This window comes from Heliangelus exortis, chromosome 1 (genome assembly GCF_036169615.1).
Source record: "Heliangelus exortis chromosome 1, bHelExo1.hap1, whole genome shotgun sequence".
Lineage (NCBI taxonomy): Eukaryota > Metazoa > Chordata > Aves > Apodiformes > Trochilidae > Heliangelus > Heliangelus exortis.
In genome coordinates, this window is record NC_092422.1 from 149,161,054 (window position 1) to 149,179,155 (window position 18,102).

Below are 18,102 nucleotides of genomic sequence, written 5' to 3' on the forward strand. Positions count from 1 at the left end.
TATCTAGATTTTCTTGATTATTATTAGTTACTTCAAATTAAAGTGCTAAAAACACGGGCAACAAAGGTGTGGTGTCCTTATTGCAGATGGACTTTAAAAAGTCACTTTATCAGTGGCTTGTCTGCATTTGTTCTGCTTTTCTTGACATAGTAACCATTGCTTGCTCTAAAATGAGCTCCTGCCAATTGGTCATGGTTGACAAGAATCTGAACAAGAATCCTAAAAACCTTCTTTGAAAATTCTGTTTAGGTCTGATTTTGTTGCAGTTGCTAAATGAATTCTGATAACGGTTGCTCTTGTGTTTTCTGTAGGAAGATCTCTACATACCTTTGGTGTAATTGAGATGTTAAATTCCTTAACTATAAAATCCATTATTAACTGTAATCGATAGTATTCGAAACCAATAGTATTAAAACCAATAAGAATATTGTAAGTATTTAAAGCCCAAAGCTTATAGCTGTGAGAGACAGAACTCAAAATTAGAATGAAGAAGGCACCTAAACAGATGAAGACAGATCTTCTAAATCTCTTTGGATACTTGGGATGCTTCTTGAAGGACTGTGCAGTGTTAGGCAAAACTAAGTATGAGGCATACCGTAGACATCTTGAGACCCACCTGGAATACTGGCAACTTAAGTTAGAGCTTGTGCAATCTGGTGCAGTCTACAAACACCCAGGTTCCTGCACCAGGGAGGAACCACAGTGTGTGTTACTGTGCAGGGATATGGCAAGCATGGAGAATTCTTTCCCCGTATCACTTAACTTGCACTGTGGGAAGTGTTAATAATACTGCTGTGTAGAAACACTCAGCTGGAGAGTTGGTATATTTTGCAGTAGCATAAATGATTTTGATTTGTTTCTTTTCTCTTTGAAATGTGATTTTCACCTCAGGGAAACCGAGTAGACCAGTCTACAAAGGATATTTTTGGGTTTTCTTGGATTACAGTCCCACCCCTCTGCGTACACCTCTCCTGCCTACCCCCTCCAGTTACATTAGAATCTATTTTCTGACTTTGTCTGCCTATTGTTTTCCAAAAATACTTGTATTTAATTTTTTTTTTTTTAAACACTGATCTTTCTTTGTTCTAGGTTGTCTTGTCAAAGTTTGTTAGACAAATGGGAGATCTGCTTCCTTCCACAATTTACATCCCATACTTGAAAATGCTGCGGGGACTGGCTAGTGGGCCTCAGTGTGCTCATTACTGCTTCAGTCTGCTAAAAGTCAATGGCAGTAGTCATGGTAAGAAAAGTGACACTTCAGCTCTTTTTCAACCCTTCTCTAGAAAAGTACAAATACTTATTTGAGATGAATTGTGGCTTCATACTTGAAACATTTCATTATTAGTACAAAGATTAAACTGAAAGGCTTCACTTGTAATGCAGAAAAAAAGACTCATTGGGTAATTCAATGTCTGAACATCTTAGCAAGTAAGTCACATAATGAAGTGGTGCATTTAAAAAAAAAAAGCTGTGTCTTAACACCATGAGATGTATTATTTCTTGTTGTAAAACAAAATCAGTAATGTCTTAACATTGTTGTATGTTTTATAAATATAGTTGTCTTTCATGAGCTGTTTTTTTCAGAAGTACCTTGTTCTGCTAGAATTTCTCGATACATATAGTAGTTTCTCAAAATAATATATGCTGGTCTGTTCTGTGTTTTGCATTATTTTTCCATTTCCACCTTCCTTTAAAGATATAAATAATGTTGCAAATTTTCCGATTCAGAAAACTTATTTGTACTGGCTTTTCATATTGGCACCTTTCTGTCTCTATTAAAAAAAAACCCCAAAATAAATAAAAAGCCAACAAAAACCAAACTAGAAACATGAATTTCAGAAACAATAACTTTGAACTTTTGTTTTCTTCTCTAGATAGGAGAATTTTCCTTTTAAATTTAACTACCCTGCTTATCACCCTTTGAAAGAGTAGAAAGAAAATCTCACCAGTTTGTCATTTTATCTAGTGGAAAACATCCAAGGAGCAGGTGGCAGCCCTGTCTCCTGGGAGCATTTCTTCCACTCCTTGATGCTTTACCATGAGCACTTAAGGAAGGACTTGCCAAGTGCAGACAGTGTCCAGTATCGTCACCTGCCTCTCCGAGGAATCACACAGAAAGAACAGGATGGATTAATTGCCTTTTTACAACTGACCACTGTTATAGTGAATTGGGTAAGTACCATTTTATTTGATTTTCTTTGTTAATACTGTTTTCTTCTTGCAAAAACATCATCATTCTGCTGTGAAGTTGAGTTGACCAAAAAAAGTATGTAGGGCAAATTTGCCTAGCAGTTGTCTTTTGATTAGTGAACTGCAAATTTATGGGAAGCATCAGGACAAAGTCTGAGTGAAGCAGGAAGAGATGACACATTCTACTGTGTTGCTGGTGCTACTGATTTACTTGCTTTCCAGGCATTTTGGTGTCATGGAGATGTCTTTCATAAGGGAGGTATATTCAGAAGCAATTAATATGGAATAGAAAAGTTCTTTGCATTTAATTAAGAGTTTGAAAAGGCAAAAATAATTCATTAATTCAAAAGGAAAAGGTAGAAGGTTAGCAAGGAAATAGATCAACTGTGAAACTTGCCTCCAAACGTAGATATAAAATGTCCCCATACCAAGAGTGTAAAATGTGCCATGGATTGACTGGAAGAGGATTCCAAGAGATTAAAACAGCAGTGCAGAACTTGTGCTGTGGGTTGCCTGGGTAATTCTGGATAGTGTGGAATTAAGCTCTTCAGTACCCACCAGATTCTGTGGCCTAAAAATTCTGTGGTGTAGTGAGATTCCCTTGGTTTTGCTGACACAAACACAACACTGATCAATAAAACTAATTAGGCTTTTTAAGAAGCATCCTTGGTAGTAGTGATAATGGGTTGTTCCTATGTGAGCTGTAATGACAGCATTGGATAAGCATGGAAAAAGAAACTTAAAACTAGTATTTCCTGGCATTATCAAACAATAACTTGTGAGGAAGTAAATTTGCTTTAAGGATGTGGAAAATTGTCATTTGATGAAGTTAGAGGGTTGTTCCTGTCCAATGGCTCATCTGAGAGTTTCAAATGAACTTACACTAGTGATGAACCCTGCTCATAGACTTAAACAAATTCCTAGTAAATATCCAAATGCTGCTTAAGTTAATAATAGAAATATTGATCAACAGCCTCTAGCACTGCTTGAAGAAGCTGTCTGGAAGTGAGGTACTTAGAATATTTAAGGTTAATTGCATGAGTGTATTTCAACTAAAAAAAAAAAATTAGGAATTTTTAAAATCCTTATAAGAAGCTTACACTGTGCACATAATATTTCTGTATGGATAGGCACAATTTTAATACTCATGAGCCATTAAATTGGGCTTTTTGTTTAATGAAAACTATTTGCTTTGGAACAGTCTACCATTCTTCTGATGTTTTGCGTACCTGCAAGTACAAAGCAGAGTCGCTGATGTTGAATTGTGAGGTAGAGATTACAAGATATGAATGATCCTCAAAGTTATAATCTGCAATTTTGTTTTCTGTTGGATGCCATAGAGTGAGAATGCTCGCTTGGCTCTTTGTGAGCACCCTCAGTGGACACCAGTAGTTGTCATTCTGGGACTTCTGCAGTGCAGCATTCCTCCTATTTTGAAAGCGGAGCTATTAGAAACCCTTACTGCTTTTGGAAAATCTCCTGAAATAGCTGCTTCACTCTGGCAATCCCTGGAATATACACAGGTATTTTAGGATTTTCAGTGCTTAGAGCTATAGCATCCCAATCTGTTGAAGCTGTCAGTGTATTTGATATAGTATTGGTTTTTGCCCTAAATTTTCTTTTTGCCATTGTTGAATATCATTGTTTTCACTTAGTTAATGCAGTTCCTACGTTAAAACAATTTTGAAATTGTCAGTGTTTTTATACCTTGGAGATCTCATTGGCTGTGCTTACTTCACATAAATACAGCTCTTCCAACAGACTGTCTTCTGTGTTCAGTATGTTTTTTTGTCAGTGCATGTCTTCAGTAAGAAATGTTATGCTGCATATTTTTCTGCTAGAAGTTGGTTTTATTTTTTGTAGTTGTTGTGTAATATTCTTCCAGTTAATTGTAATTCATAGGGTATTGTTACTAAGTTTCACGTTTAGATGGCAAACATCAGATACATATTAAAGCCCTACCTTTTTAAAAAGTGGCTTTTTCCTTCTGTCTTGATTTCAGCAAAAAAATTTGAATACGAATTCTAGGGAAGCTCAATATAAAATGAAAAAGCTCTTTGTATTGTTAATTCAAAAAGCACAATGCAATGGGATTATTTTATAATGTGTGTTATGGTTCAGACTTGCTGCTGTGTTAATTGAAAGAACTTGCAGAATAAACTGCAACTGCTGGTTTATTGTTAATCACTAATAACATTAGTATTTTTGTATTACTACTACTACTACTAAGTAGACCCTGAAAATAATTAAATCTTATCATGGTAGTATTGCAAATGCTCACCACTTTTGCTTCCTTGAAATACACTGTTGTAAGAAATGACAAGGAAAACATCTTTCAGGCCAATTACATTAAAGGCCAATGTAAGATAAAAATCATTAAATGTAAAAGTATTTCTGTTCTTAGTTTCATTTAATAATAAACATGATGCAGATCTTTGAGGATGTAAACCTAGAAGTATACAGGTGTACAATATATAATATATCCTTTCAGGGCAGAAAAATACTAGGTTTTTACCTTTTGAAAGGACTTACAGCTAAAAAAATTAGTACCCTTTAGTCCTGAGATAAATGGTGGAAATGCATGTTGATCATGTGAAATGTATTTGCCTGTTTTCATTTCTTTCTCTTTTGAAGATACTACAAACTGTGAGAAGTCCAGGCCAGAGACAAGCAGTTGGTATTGAGGTAAGAGTTTTTCTGTACCCAAGCAGGCGCTCTCGCCATTTCCATGTGAGTTTAGGAAACACTTGCAGAGTCTGCATCTGCTACTGTGACCACTCAAAACCCTTCTTACTTTATTCTCAGGCTTGCTTGTATTTGCTGGAAATTTTATCCATTTATTAATCTAGTGAAGCTTCATGCTAGTAACAGAGAAACAGTTAAACCCTCAGATTTCTTACGAGCACTTCTAACTAATGTTTTCCTGTTTTCTCAATTGGCCTCAGTTTTGTTACAACTTACTACAGCTCACTTCACTCCATAAATAACCCAAAGTATATAAATGCTGAGGCATATCTTCTGGTATTCAGTTGCCCTGAAGAAGAGTCTATTGCTGAACTGCAGTGGCAGTGCTGTTGCTTCACTGCTTTTGCCTTGTAGTGTACCATAGACAAAACCCCAGCAAAGCCAATTCAGTATAAACTTAATTCACAGATGGTGCCTTGATATTATTTGTTCTTGCATGTTTTTTCCTCTCTCAAAAAATTTGATTTTTCTTCTGGTTTTGCCGTCCTCTTGGGAAGGTTGAGCTGAATGAGATTGAGTCCCGATGTGAGGAATACCCTTTAACCCGCGCCTTCTGCCGACTCGTCAGCACACTGGTGGAGAGCTCATTCCCCTCTAACTTGGGAGCAGGTCTCCGCCCCCCAGGCTTTGATCCCTATCTCCAGTTCCTCAGGGATGCTGTGTTCCTCCGATTCCGCACCAGAGCGTACCGGAGAGCTGCTGAAAAAGTAATTTTTCTTTGAAATTTTTTTTTTTCTTTTTAGGTATGTAGTTAAAATCATGTGGCACTGCTCACATGGCCTAGGTCTGTTTGAGAAGCTGTGCAAGTTTGATGCAGCAGAGGTAACCTGGAACAGTTGATAGTGGTTTGGTTCTGTCTAGCGATTTGTGGGGTCATCAAGATCTATGAGCTACTTCTAAGGAGCCTGTATAAAGTGCTTTTAAAAACAAACAAACAAAACAAAAAACCCCCACAGACCAGAGGAATTTTATATTATTGCTAAATTTCAATTTGCTATACAGGATTCTGCAACTCTACCACATGTCTAATGACTTCTAAACATCACGTGGCCAAACCTAAAAGTCAGATTTGTCCTTGTTACTTAAGAGAAAATTTCTGACTTGCTGAACCAAGGAATTTCAGTTTCCTTTATGATCCTTCTGGGTTGAAATGCATGCTAGACTTTATCCTGGAAAGCTATGAATGAACTATTGGCAGCTGTATACCTACTAAACTCTTTATGGCTTGTAGTTTCACTATACCAGTATGTATATTATATAATACCTAAAGTAGGCAAGATACCTATTTTAGTGTTCCATATTACTTTAGAAAGAAAGCTTGGCCTTTCAGATTGACATGATAAATTACACATGGTATTGGATAGTATTTCAGAACTGGATAATCATGCCATACTTCTGATCCATCACTGCACTGCCTTTTTGTATTCTTTGTTAATCTGGTCTTGTTGCTGCAGTCTTACTCTGTGTACAACTTTTTCTTTATTTTTTTTTTATCTACAGTGGGAAGTAGCTGAGGTAGTTCTGGAAGTGTTTTACAAATTGCTGCACGACTATGAACCTCAGCTTGAAGACTTTGTGGACCAATATGTGGAGTTACAAGGTTATCTTGTTCATTTGTTCACTGACAAGCAGAATTGTAACTTGCTTCTTGTCTCTTGCCTCTGTCCTGTGATCTTGTTTAATGTTGCAAGTAAACTGGTAGAAAAAAAGAAAGCATTCAAAAAGAATCCACCTGCTGTGGGGAGCTATGTTGCTGACAACAGTAGGGGCACATCCTACTTCCCTTGCTCTACTAGGAGGATGACTTCTTTTTCTCTGGCATTGTGGATTTGGTTAAGGAGCAGCATTGGACAGTTAAGAACACCTTGGTTTTGGGCTTGTTTCTCTGGATTTCTTTGGTCTGTATCTAAGTCAACAGTATTCATAGGGTTAATTTAAAGGTGTCTGTGTTTTTTATATATCCTGATATTAATATTATTGGCATATCAGTTATTCAGAACAGACAGTATCAGTTTGAATTATGATCTAAAGTGAATTCTAGACAATATTCTTTAAAAGGCCAAAGTAAATAGCAGTTATTTCAATGTAGAAAATTTATGGCATACTTGTGCTGCAGATTATTTTTTTAAAATACAAAGTTCCTTCTTAAATTTGAATGCCACCCTGATGCCTGTGGATTTGCTTGTAGCTGTAGAGATATAAAAACCACTTCTTAAGTGAACAGCAGCTGCAGGACATACCTCTCCAGTGAGCTTGCCTTGCTCTGGGAGGCATCTCTGCTCTGTACTTTAACAAACTGTTCTGGGCAGCTTAACTGGTTTGAACAATTTCTATTAGCAGTTTCTTTTCTGTCCTCAGCTAGTCCTTCAGCTTGTCTGATTATGTGTGGGATTTATCATACATGATATATTGGAGCAGTGGGTTAAACCCAATCTTTTTTACTGGATCCCTGTCTTGAACTGATCCAGTGTTTAGCTCCACAGTGTTATGACACATCTGTTGGCATGTGAGGGTGAAGCACAGGCATGGAGTGGATGGAAGGCAAAGGGGACTGTTACAGCTGATGCCAAAAGAAACTGGACCATCATTCACACTTGCATATTAAAAAAGATTCTTACTACTGTCCTGCTTTTAACCACCATAGTTTACTAGGAAACTGGATAAACCAGAAACATTAGGTTTTACTTTTATTTTCTTTATCAGATCTTTGAGGTTTATGGTAGAAGTTTCATTTTTGCATACATGGTTGCAACTGACATGCAAGTATTTGTATATTATGAGCATCAGGGGTTCAGTGGACCTTCTCAGCTTTGATTTCTGGATACGGTTTTTCCCTCATTCAGGATCTCCACGCAAGTTTGGGAGTACTTAAACTTTTTTCAGTTACTTGTCAGTCTTGCAAAACCATTTAATTTAGCTCAAATGTGGTATGAGTTCCTAGCATTGATTTGAATCCAAGGTCAGATCTACTTAGAGAATGTCTAACTGGTTTATGTTGAAAAAGTGCTATTAGATATTGAAAAGTAATGGTAATTGCTATTACTATTCTTCCCAAGCTTTTGAAATTACCTTGAAGTCTACCATGTAAATAAAACCTCTGAAGAGTTTATGCAGTATGTTTCACCTATTCACATGTTGCTTGCAACATCAGGGACGCTTACATTTTTTTAGCTTAGTCTAGCTTCAGTCTTTTCTATTAGATGTTAATTATTTTTTTTCTCCTCTCCTCAGGAGAAGAAATAATAGCATATAAACCACCTGGATTCAATTTGATGTATCATCTTTTGAATGAGTCTCCAATGCTGGAATTGTCCCTTAGTTTGCTAGAAGAAGGGGTTAAACAGCTTGATACTTATGCTCCATTTCCTGGTACGTGCCTAGAATTTATTTTTCATGTGAAGTTAAAATGCAGACTAAGTAGGAGTTAAAGCTGCTATTGTGTGTCTTGAACTTGACGTTTTTTATCTTGTATATAAAAATTGTGTTTTGGGGGGAATTTTCTGAGTAAACAACTGACAAATTCTTTGTGCAAGGCTTGATGAATGAGGTTTATGAATGCAGTCTATTTAACTCCTCCTTTATTTTTGTATGGTTCTTTGCTGCTTGTGCACTGCAGGGAAGAAGCATTTAGAGAAAGCTGTACAATATTGCCTCGCACTTCTGAACTTAACCCTACAAAAAGAGAATCTTTTTATGGATCTGTTGCGGGAGAGCCACCTTTCCTTTATTGTCACACCACTGGAGCAGCTGCTTCAAGGAATCAATCCTCGCACAAAAAAGGCAGATCATGTGGTGAATATTGCTAGGTATGTGCAAAGTACTGAGAAAGGTTGAGTTTTGAAGGCACAGAAGTGTTTGGATGCTGGTCCTTTCATTAGTTTTACTGGCCAAGGCTTCTCTGAAATTTTTTTTTTTTATGTGCAGAGGTGTCTTCACAGGTAGTGTGATCTGTGTATTGTCTAGTGCAAGACTGGGGTCTGCAATTTTGGTTTTTCTTTCTGAATCTTTTTCCCCTCATGGTTCCTTTCTGATTGCCTTATGTGTAGTGTTTCCCTTGCATGTAATTTTCAGCCCTGGACCTTGGTTGCAGGAGCGTAGAATTTCAGTTGGTTGATATTGACTGCGTAAATGTTTTACATTATTGTCAATTAGTTACTATATTAAAAGTATCACACTAGTGATCTGAAACTGTTTCAAATGTGAAGCTTCAGGATTTACACTTCCCACTGATGCCTTCTGTTACTGTTGATTTTGTGATAGCTTTACAGACAAACCAACACAGATGAATAGTAGAATTGAGTGCATAAGAAAAGTGATATTCTGACAGGGAATGCACTAAAAAAATGAACTCTTTCTATGCATGTCTTGTTGATTTTGAGTAAAAGCAATGGTAAAAATTCCACAAGGGATTCCATAATCCCTACTTGGACTGTTGCCCCCATTTTGATAGAGGAGTGTTAAGTGCTTCATGTAGAGTGAAATTTTGTTTGTAGCTTTAACTTTTTCTCATGTAGTTAGATTTGTAGATGTTTTAGTTCTCAATATTGCTTGGGTTCTCACCTGTGCATTACCATTGTAAAACAGTAAAATTTACAACAATTTCATTCCAATCATCTGGTGCTTTTCAAGGTATCTTTATCATGGAAACAGCAATCCTGAACTGGCTTTTGAAAGTGCCAAGATTTTGTGCTGTATTTCTTGTAATTCCAACATCCAGATGAAGCTAGTTGGTGATTTCACACATGATCAGGTAAGTGGATCTGGAAAGAGAAACTGGTGGAGAAAAGCCTGGTGCTCCATAGTATTAAAGTGCAGGTTTCTAGATTAGGCACGTTTAAAACTATTTTGTTGTATATCTACCTTCCTCTAACAAGTCTTTTACTGTGGCATTGTGAAAAGCAATTACTTCACGTACTGAAAAATCAAAAATCATGGATGTTTGGAAGAAGAAAGCATTCAATATTCTTTGCAATACAGAGGCTTTTTATTGACTTTATAGTCTTTAGCCTTTTACGATAATTTTATGTTAGGGTAGTTGCTATCCTCCTTACAACAGCTATGACTCTAAGTTCTGCTTATTAACTAGATTATATAATTTTTGTCTAGAACTTTTGTCAGCTTATACAGAAGAATTCTGAAAAGTGTTTCTTCTTCAGTAATCTTAAAATCATATTCATTTCTACCCTTCCATTGTTGCATACAGAGTATTAGCCAGAAGCTGATGGCTGGGTTTGTGGAATGTTTGGACAATGAAGATGCAGAAGAATTAATTAATCCAGATGAGGGTATGTAAAAAGCTTCTTAAAAATGGCTTACACTGTTGTATTTTGCATAGAGTAAAATAAATGAAAGAGGTAAAGAAAGTGCTTTTAATTCCGAAAACCTTTTTCTAGTGTTGCTTTCTGTAGAATTGGACCTTCAACAGAATGAAAAGCACAGATGTCTTGTTAAGATATGTCCATAGTATGATAAAGACAGCTACAACCTAAGGCTGTTTTCAATAAGCAATTATTTAATGTTGCTCTCAATGTATCATTTGGAGCTGTGTTAATAGTATTTCAAAATTTTGGTCTCATATCCCTCTGTAGTTGTTGATGTTGTATCCCTCTGTATAAGTTGATGCCCTAGTTTTCTTGTGTGCAACTTGAAGGCTCTGCAGATTATTCCATTAAATGGATTTCTTCCTTATTCACTTTTTTTCTTTTTTTTTTTTTTTTTCTTTTCCCCCCCCCAAAAATATCAAGCACTGGAGCCTGAAAAGAGGCGAGCACGAATCCATCATGAAACAAGGATTCATATTCTGAATCTCCTTATCACCTCACTTGAGTGTAGTCCTCCCAGCCTTGCTCTGTATCTCTTGGGATATGAACTGAAGAAACCTGTCAGCACCACAAATCTGCAAGATCCAGGTATGAAGAGGAAAAGTTAAACTGGCACGTAGACAATTCTGTTACCAACACTGAGGATACTTATTGTAAAATCCACAGAGAGAAGCAATTTCTCTTAATGTTATGAATAAGACATGTTCTTTTTCTAGAAAGCCAAATTAGAAGTGCAGCATTTAAATGGCTTCAGGATTTGATCCTTTAGCTTGGATTTTGGAGCAGACTTTAGCATTGGGTTGTGGGGGAAAAGATGATTTACAAGTGAAACATTGACTTATTTACTATTTCTACAGCATAGTTGTGTCCACAGGACAAGGAAATTGATTTCATGATCCAAGAAATACCTGTGTATGACAGTATGGGAATTTTCAAAGCAGATTGTCACTTTGAAATAGTTATACTACTTAAGTACTCCTCAAACTCCTGTTTAATTATACGGAAGAAAAATAAATTTGTTGTTTAACATTATAGAAGAAAACCTTTTAGCATATGTGGGGTTTCATTCTGCTGCTAGATATATTAGTGTATTTAGAGAGTGGATTGAGAAGAAGCCTGAAGAAAAGGACTTGGGGATGCTGGATAATAAGAAGGTCAACATGAGCTGGCAGTGTGTGGCAGCCCAAAAAGTCAGTCGTATCCTGGGCTGTGTCAAAGGAAGTGTAGCCAGCCAGCTGAGGGAGGAGATTGAGACCCCACCTGGAGTACTGTGTCCAGTTCGAGGACCTCTAGCACAGGAAGGATATGGAGCTGCTTGAGTGAGTCCAGAGTGGGGCCACAAAAATGCTTAGAGGGCTGGAGCACCTCTGCTATGAAGACAGGCCAAGAGAATTGTGGTCGTACAGCCTGAATAAGAGGGAGATCTTACAGTAGCCTTCCAGTACCTGAAGGAGGCAAGTAGTGTTGGGACAAAGGGCAGTGGCTTTAAACTGCAAGAGGGTAGATTTAGGTTAGACAGGAAGAAATTCTTCACTAGGAGTGTGGTGAGACACTGGCACAGGCTACCCAGGAAATCTGTGGCTGTCCCCTCCCTGGACGTATTCAAGGCCAGGTTGTCCAGGTATCCCTGCCTATGGCAAGGGGTTTGGAACCAGATGATCTTGAAGGTCCCTTCCAACCCAAACCATTCTATGATTCTGTTATTCATTATATGTATTTATATATTCATATGTATGAATTTTGGCTCCAGTGTTAAAGTCTCCTTCCCCTTTCCCTTGATTGCAGCGTCAGTTGCCTTTAGGAGCATTAGGCACAAAGTGGTGGTAACTGTAAAATAAAAACAGGCATTTAAAGCTCTTCTTTTAAATAGTCAAGTCAGTATTCAGTTAAGGAGCAAGAATTCTGATTTTCCTTTAGTTCCTGTAAAATATTAAAGGATCAGTTGATCTTTTTAATAGACCTGAAGTAAAAGTTCTTATGTAAGTTTGGATGGGATAATTTATATAATTATATATATATATAATATATATAATTTTATATATATATTTTATTATATATGTATATTATATATATACTTTATATTATATATATTTTATATTATATATATATATAATTTATAAAATTTATATAATTTATCCTCTTTCACCCGCATCTTAAAAGGCTACAGACTAACTGTAAATGTTTTTATTAGATTTTTCTGAAACACAGTTCCTTCTTTTATTTTAAATAACAGAGAAAACAAATTGTTGGATATTTTTGCTGCAGCTCTGTGGAACAGTATAGTGCAGCACAAGATATTTGAACAACATAGTTTATAATTTTTTTGTATTAGCTTATACTTTCTATGAGGGAAAGCAAGATCAAGAATACTAAGAAATTATTTTTGTATTTTAAGGTGTCTTGGGTTGCCCACGGACTTGCCTTCATGCTATTTTGAATATATTGGAGAAGGGCACTGAAACAAGGAATGGGCCTACAGCAGTTCAGGAATCTCCTCATCTTGCAGAGCTCTGTTACCAGGTATTCAGCATATTTTCTGTTGACATATATTTAAAGTAGACTCAAAGTGCAATTATCTACTTCTTAGTGAATATAGATGGTCAATGATTTCTACAGTTGTTTCCTTTTTAAAAGGCATGTGTCAGGTTTTTATATACATTGAGCTCTTTCTATTCTAACTTCTTTGTGAAGAAGAATTACTTTGTAATACGGAAAACAAAGGATCATGTTAGAACTCATTGTTAGAACTTGGAATTGGAATATACTTTTAAAACTAATGTCCTAAATATTTTTGGTGAGCCTTTTAATCTGTTGTCACCAATTGCCTTTCTATTTAATTTTGAAACTGCACTTTGCCAGCAAGTAAGATAACAAATAACCACAAGTAAGCCAATGAAATTATCTTCTTAATTCTGTAGCACTGACAGAATTTATGCACATCTCAGAGGGTGAGATGGGGAAGGCAGCTGAATTAGATGTATGTGCAAGGTTGCTCACACTTGGACTTAAATTAAATTATATAATCATGATTACACACCCGTGTAATGTTGAAAATCTATGGAATCTAGACAGGGTTTTAAACAACATTAAAAGGGAAAGAGGCCATACTGTAGAAGGAGGAAGAAAAAATACCTTTTATGTCTTTGTGAGCCTGGAGACTGAAAAAGACACTTTTAAGTGAGCTAAACAAACAGGCTTATATAATGTCATGTGGTGGGCAGATAGTCACATAGAAGGCTTACTGTAAATATTATAATATTGTTTGAGCAGTAAAACTGTAGTATGCATCTTTTGATTTGGTGGTTGGTTTGTTTTTAAAATAAATTCCGTAAATGGGTATTTACTGTTTTTGATTGTCAGGTGATCTATCAGTTGTGTGCATGCTCTGACACATCAGGTCCAACTATGAGATACCTGAGGACCAGCCAGGATTTCTTATTCACTCAGCTGCAGTATTTGCCATTTTCTATTAAAGGTAATTTTTATGCTAAGATAAGAATGTGCATGCTTAAAATTCAGTGCATCTTTTGACTCCCTAGGAATCAAAGAAGAAACATAGGTACCAGTATTAAACGGCATTAATTACTGCCTCTGATAACCTTTTAATTTGCAAAGATTGATCTCTGCCTATTTAGGAATATTACTAGCAGTGAACTTTTTAAGAAATTGTTAGTTTTGAAATGCGCGAAGTCTCCAGAAGCAAATCTTAATCTATATTTAAATAATCGTAGTTTTGCTAGATTATGCTACAGAAAAATAAAAATTAAATACTAATGCTACAAAGAAATAAGAGGATAGAAAGCTGGTGGTTGTAATTACCTATATCTTCCCTTCCTTTAAATGAGGAAGCTTTTATTTGGTGATAACATTAATTTTTAATTTAATAGATATGTATTTAATGTTTCAGACCAACATTTCTCAGGTGTCTTAAAATGCATAAAAGTACTTCCTCCCTTTATCAAATGTTTGTCCATTAGTCCTTTATTAAATGATAGTAAATTTAGCATTTGGATCTGTTTATCCAGCATGGGTGAAGCATTTTAGATGATTCCTAATATAAAATAATCTAAATTAGATGAATATAAAACATGAAGATTCTTGGAGACCCATGTTCAGGCCTTATCAACTCTGATTACAAAGTTATGGTTGACTTTGGGTAAATGTCTGATTATTTTCACTGAAATTATAACTGACCAGATTTGCTCATGAGGCACTGCATTCTCCACAATGACTCCACACCTCACAGGTCATACCCAGATTTTTATGTGCATATGGATGCCCTTAGTTGCATATATGCATCTGATTTGTTTTCACAATAATCACATGTTCATTTAATAGCTTTTGTCAGGCCTTAGTCCCTTTGTCTTGTATACAAACGGCGAGCAGATAATAAGTCGAGACATCCTATAAAAGCTTTCTCAAATGAAAAATGCTTTCCTTGGAGTAAGTGATATGATTTGTTCAGTTTTATAGTTGTTTCCTTATCCCCACCCAGAACATGAGATTTCAACACTGAACCAAATGTCCTGGCTGATGAAGACTGCAGCTATAGAAATGCGGGTGACATCGCTGAACCGCCAGCGCTCACACACGCAGCGGCTGCTGCATCTGCTGCTCGATGACATGCCTGTGAAACCATACTTGGGTAAGGGGAATTAACTGAGGATAAATAAGCTTGAATAAAAGGAAGCGTGAGAGATTTCATTGGAATTCTGTTTTCTATTAGTTTGTGACAGAACATTTGCAATATTAGCTCTGGAATTGCCACAGGAGACATAGGAAGGAAGATGATGGTGGTCGCAAGCTCCAAAGTAAAAGAAGTCGGGGCAGTTCATTGCTGCTTTGTCTGTGTTTCATTTGTGAAACTTCTCAATGTATACACTGATCCGAAAAATAAACCTAGTTTATGGACTAGGAGAGCGGAATATAAAAAAATAATTTCCAAATAATTGAAATTTTAATACATTTCAGAGTTGTTACTGAGTAGAGAACTTGGAGGGTCTTTGTTGGTAAACAGTTTTAGACAAAGTTTTCTCAGTCTTCTGTCTGTCTGTCCCATATTTTCAGCCCTCTCTCACAGAAGATAGTAGCTGCAGCTCAATTTGGCTATTGACATTATAACATCAAAAAATGATACTTAACCCAAATGTGCCTTGGAATGCAATGTTAAATAAAAAAACAAGATTTCAGAGTTTCAGAACAGAGTAGAAGTGAATCAAGAGAAATAAAAACAGGTGGCAATAGAACTCCTTACATGAAGAAAATAAACAGAGTAACTGGAAGATATAATGGGCTGCAGCATTATGATGTATGTATCAGTTTTATGGGTTTGGAAACTGTCTCTTCATCCTTGTGGAGATCTGAGTACAAGAAACAGTGTTTAAATATCCTACTTATTTTACAGTGTTTGTCCAACTGCATTATTCATGTGGAGGGTGGGTGTCTTTTTAGGCAATTCTAGTACTGTCTGATCTGTATTTGATAGCTTCTGTGAGGTAAGTAGTGTTTTGGTAACAGTTAAGGCTGTATTGGCATTAGAAGATTTTCATGTCAAAGGTTTGTCACTGCAGTGCTCTCTTCATCTTTCTCTTTCAGTATTAATAAAGTAGGTGTCATTTTTCTCTTAGATTTTTTAAAAAAAATTATTTATTATGTTTCATTACCTTCAGCTGATGGTGAAGGAGGGATGGAAGATGAAAGTCGATCAGTCAGTGGGTTTCTCCACTTTGACACTGCTTCCAAAGGTAAGTATTATGGCTCCTGATTATTTCTCAGTAAAGTTTTTTCTGATTATGAATGGGGCTGTATCTAGGAAATACACTTTGAAAAAGAAAGTCATGGACTTCTGAAAAAGCAGCAGTACATGGAACAATTCTATTTAGTGTGGGCAAAAAGAGTTCTAGAACCTAGACATAGATGGTTGAAGTGAGTGAAAGGAAGTCAGAAGAATCTATGTTTGATTAAGTATCTATGGGAAGGCAGAATTGGAGTGTGGCAGTCTATAAATTTAGTGCTAGCAATAAAAACACTGAGACTGTTGCTAAGGCTGAACATATTTGTGTTTTCATGGCAAAGAATATAAAAAACTAACATGTAACTTCAGAATCCTCAGTATTTTTAAGTTTCAACAAAAGACTGCATGGTTCTCATGCTACCAACCTGCAGAAGAAAAAATTAAAATTCATATTTGTAAATGTTGGATTATGTACAAACATACCTAACAGGAGAACATCAGAGTATAACACAAAAATTTAAGGCTCTCAAAAATGTTTTAAGCCCTTTGTAGAGATTGATAGCACTTTGTGAAGATATAATGTTTTCTTTTGAAACTTTTTGCATTATGATTTGGATTTACAAAGGTGAGTTAGACTCCTATTGTCAAGGTTTTTTTTGTTTTTCACTGTGATATTTCTGAATACAGTTTGAATTGACTTTTATTTCCAGTCCGCAGGAAGATCTTAAGTATCCTGGATTCAATTGACTTCAGTCAGGACATTCCAGAGCCTTTACAACTGGATTTTTTTGACCGGGTTCAGATTGAACAAGTCATTGCTAATTGTGAGCACAAGAATGCGCGTGGACAAGTGGTCTGCAACGTCAAAGTGAGTAGTGGTCTATGTTCTCAAATTGAATGGGCTGTTTTGTGTCTTGTTGATGATGAAAATGATGAGTGTCTTAATAGTACTGTGAAGCCTTCTTTCACATAAAAAGTCTAGGTGTGTCAAATATGTTCATAATTGATGCAAACTGTCTACATTAGGTTATCTCTTCATCTGTGTTTTACATGCTCGTTTCTCCTTGGCAGTAGACAGATGCATCAGTTTAAAACACTTTTGAGGAAGTATTTTCTGTCTTGATGTTTTTGCTGTCCTGCAACAGCCAAGTGATATTGCAGACAGGAAATCTATCTTATGTATATTATTAGTCTCCAGTACCCAAATGTGTAGTACTATGTATGTGTGCATGATTATGTACACAACAGTTATGTACTGTTGTAGTTCTTGGAGGCTTTAGTTAGGATAGCATCACATTGTTATTATTACTTGACAAGTGCATGGTGAGGAGCTGATGAAAGCAAAGAACAACTTATAACTGCAAGGAAATGAATGAGTGGAAAAATGAGTGGTGCAGGGAAGAAGTCTAGACAGCTAAAAATACTGCTGTATTCTAATGAAGTATGGGAGAAACCTAAAAAAATTAGAAAAAAGCTTATTTGAATCTCAGTCCTTCAGCTTCTTGTTTCGTTATGAAGCCATCTCCTAAATACTGTTAGGAAGGACAAATACATTTTCTTTGTTACTAAAGTTCTTTCTCAACTTTTTAATTTCAGTACCTTCACAGAGTTCTGGTTGCAGAAGTCAATGCCCTTCAAGGAATGGCAGCAATAGGCCAGAGACCTTTACTTATGGAGGTAAGTATAGATAAAGTAAACTACTCTTTGTTGTTGTTTGAGGCATTCATAATAAAAGGCCTTGTGAAAAGCAGCTTGGAAATGGGTTGGCCTCTCTTGTTAAAATGTTTAATAGCAACTTTTTTTCCCCAAGGATTAATAGATAAAACTGTCATATTGGAATCTGTCTATCATTACATTCTTTTAACATATTATTGCTTAATTTCTTTATTTTGTGTTTTCAGGAGATCAACACTATCCTGCAGTATGTAGTGGAGCGGAACAAGCTGCTGCAATGTCTCCATGCAAAGAGGCATGCTTTGGAGTCCTGGAGACAACTGGTGGAAATTATACTCACTGCCTGCCCCCAGGATCTCATACAGGCTGAGGACAGACAACTGATTATCCGGGATCTGTTGCAGGATGTACATGACAAGGTAATCCTACACTGAAAAT

General features: G+C 36.2%; 1 protein-coding gene across 1 annotated transcript in view; it reads left to right on the plus strand.

Annotated features, from left to right (window-relative positions):
* The window catches only part of NUP205 (nucleoporin 205), a 47,599-nt gene that overhangs the window by 15,903 nt on the left and 13,594 nt on the right, over nt 1-18,102 (plus strand). Inside the window, exons 11-28 of the mRNA XM_071732946.1 lie at nt 1,090-1,240; nt 1,967-2,172; nt 3,531-3,713; nt 4,825-4,875; nt 5,433-5,642; nt 6,436-6,535; nt 8,167-8,304; nt 8,552-8,741; nt 9,565-9,685; nt 10,139-10,220; nt 10,680-10,844; nt 12,652-12,776; nt 13,617-13,731; nt 14,752-14,901; nt 15,926-16,000; nt 16,701-16,858; nt 17,587-17,667; nt 17,892-18,083. Coding sequence (XP_071589047.1) covers nt 1,090-1,240; nt 1,967-2,172; nt 3,531-3,713; nt 4,825-4,875; nt 5,433-5,642; nt 6,436-6,535; nt 8,167-8,304; nt 8,552-8,741; nt 9,565-9,685; nt 10,139-10,220; nt 10,680-10,844; nt 12,652-12,776; nt 13,617-13,731; nt 14,752-14,901; nt 15,926-16,000; nt 16,701-16,858; nt 17,587-17,667; nt 17,892-18,083 — 2,493 coding nt within the window. The remainder of the gene's footprint in view (nt 1-1,089; nt 1,241-1,966; nt 2,173-3,530; nt 3,714-4,824; nt 4,876-5,432; nt 5,643-6,435; nt 6,536-8,166; nt 8,305-8,551; nt 8,742-9,564; nt 9,686-10,138; nt 10,221-10,679; nt 10,845-12,651; nt 12,777-13,616; nt 13,732-14,751; nt 14,902-15,925; nt 16,001-16,700; nt 16,859-17,586; nt 17,668-17,891; nt 18,084-18,102) is intronic.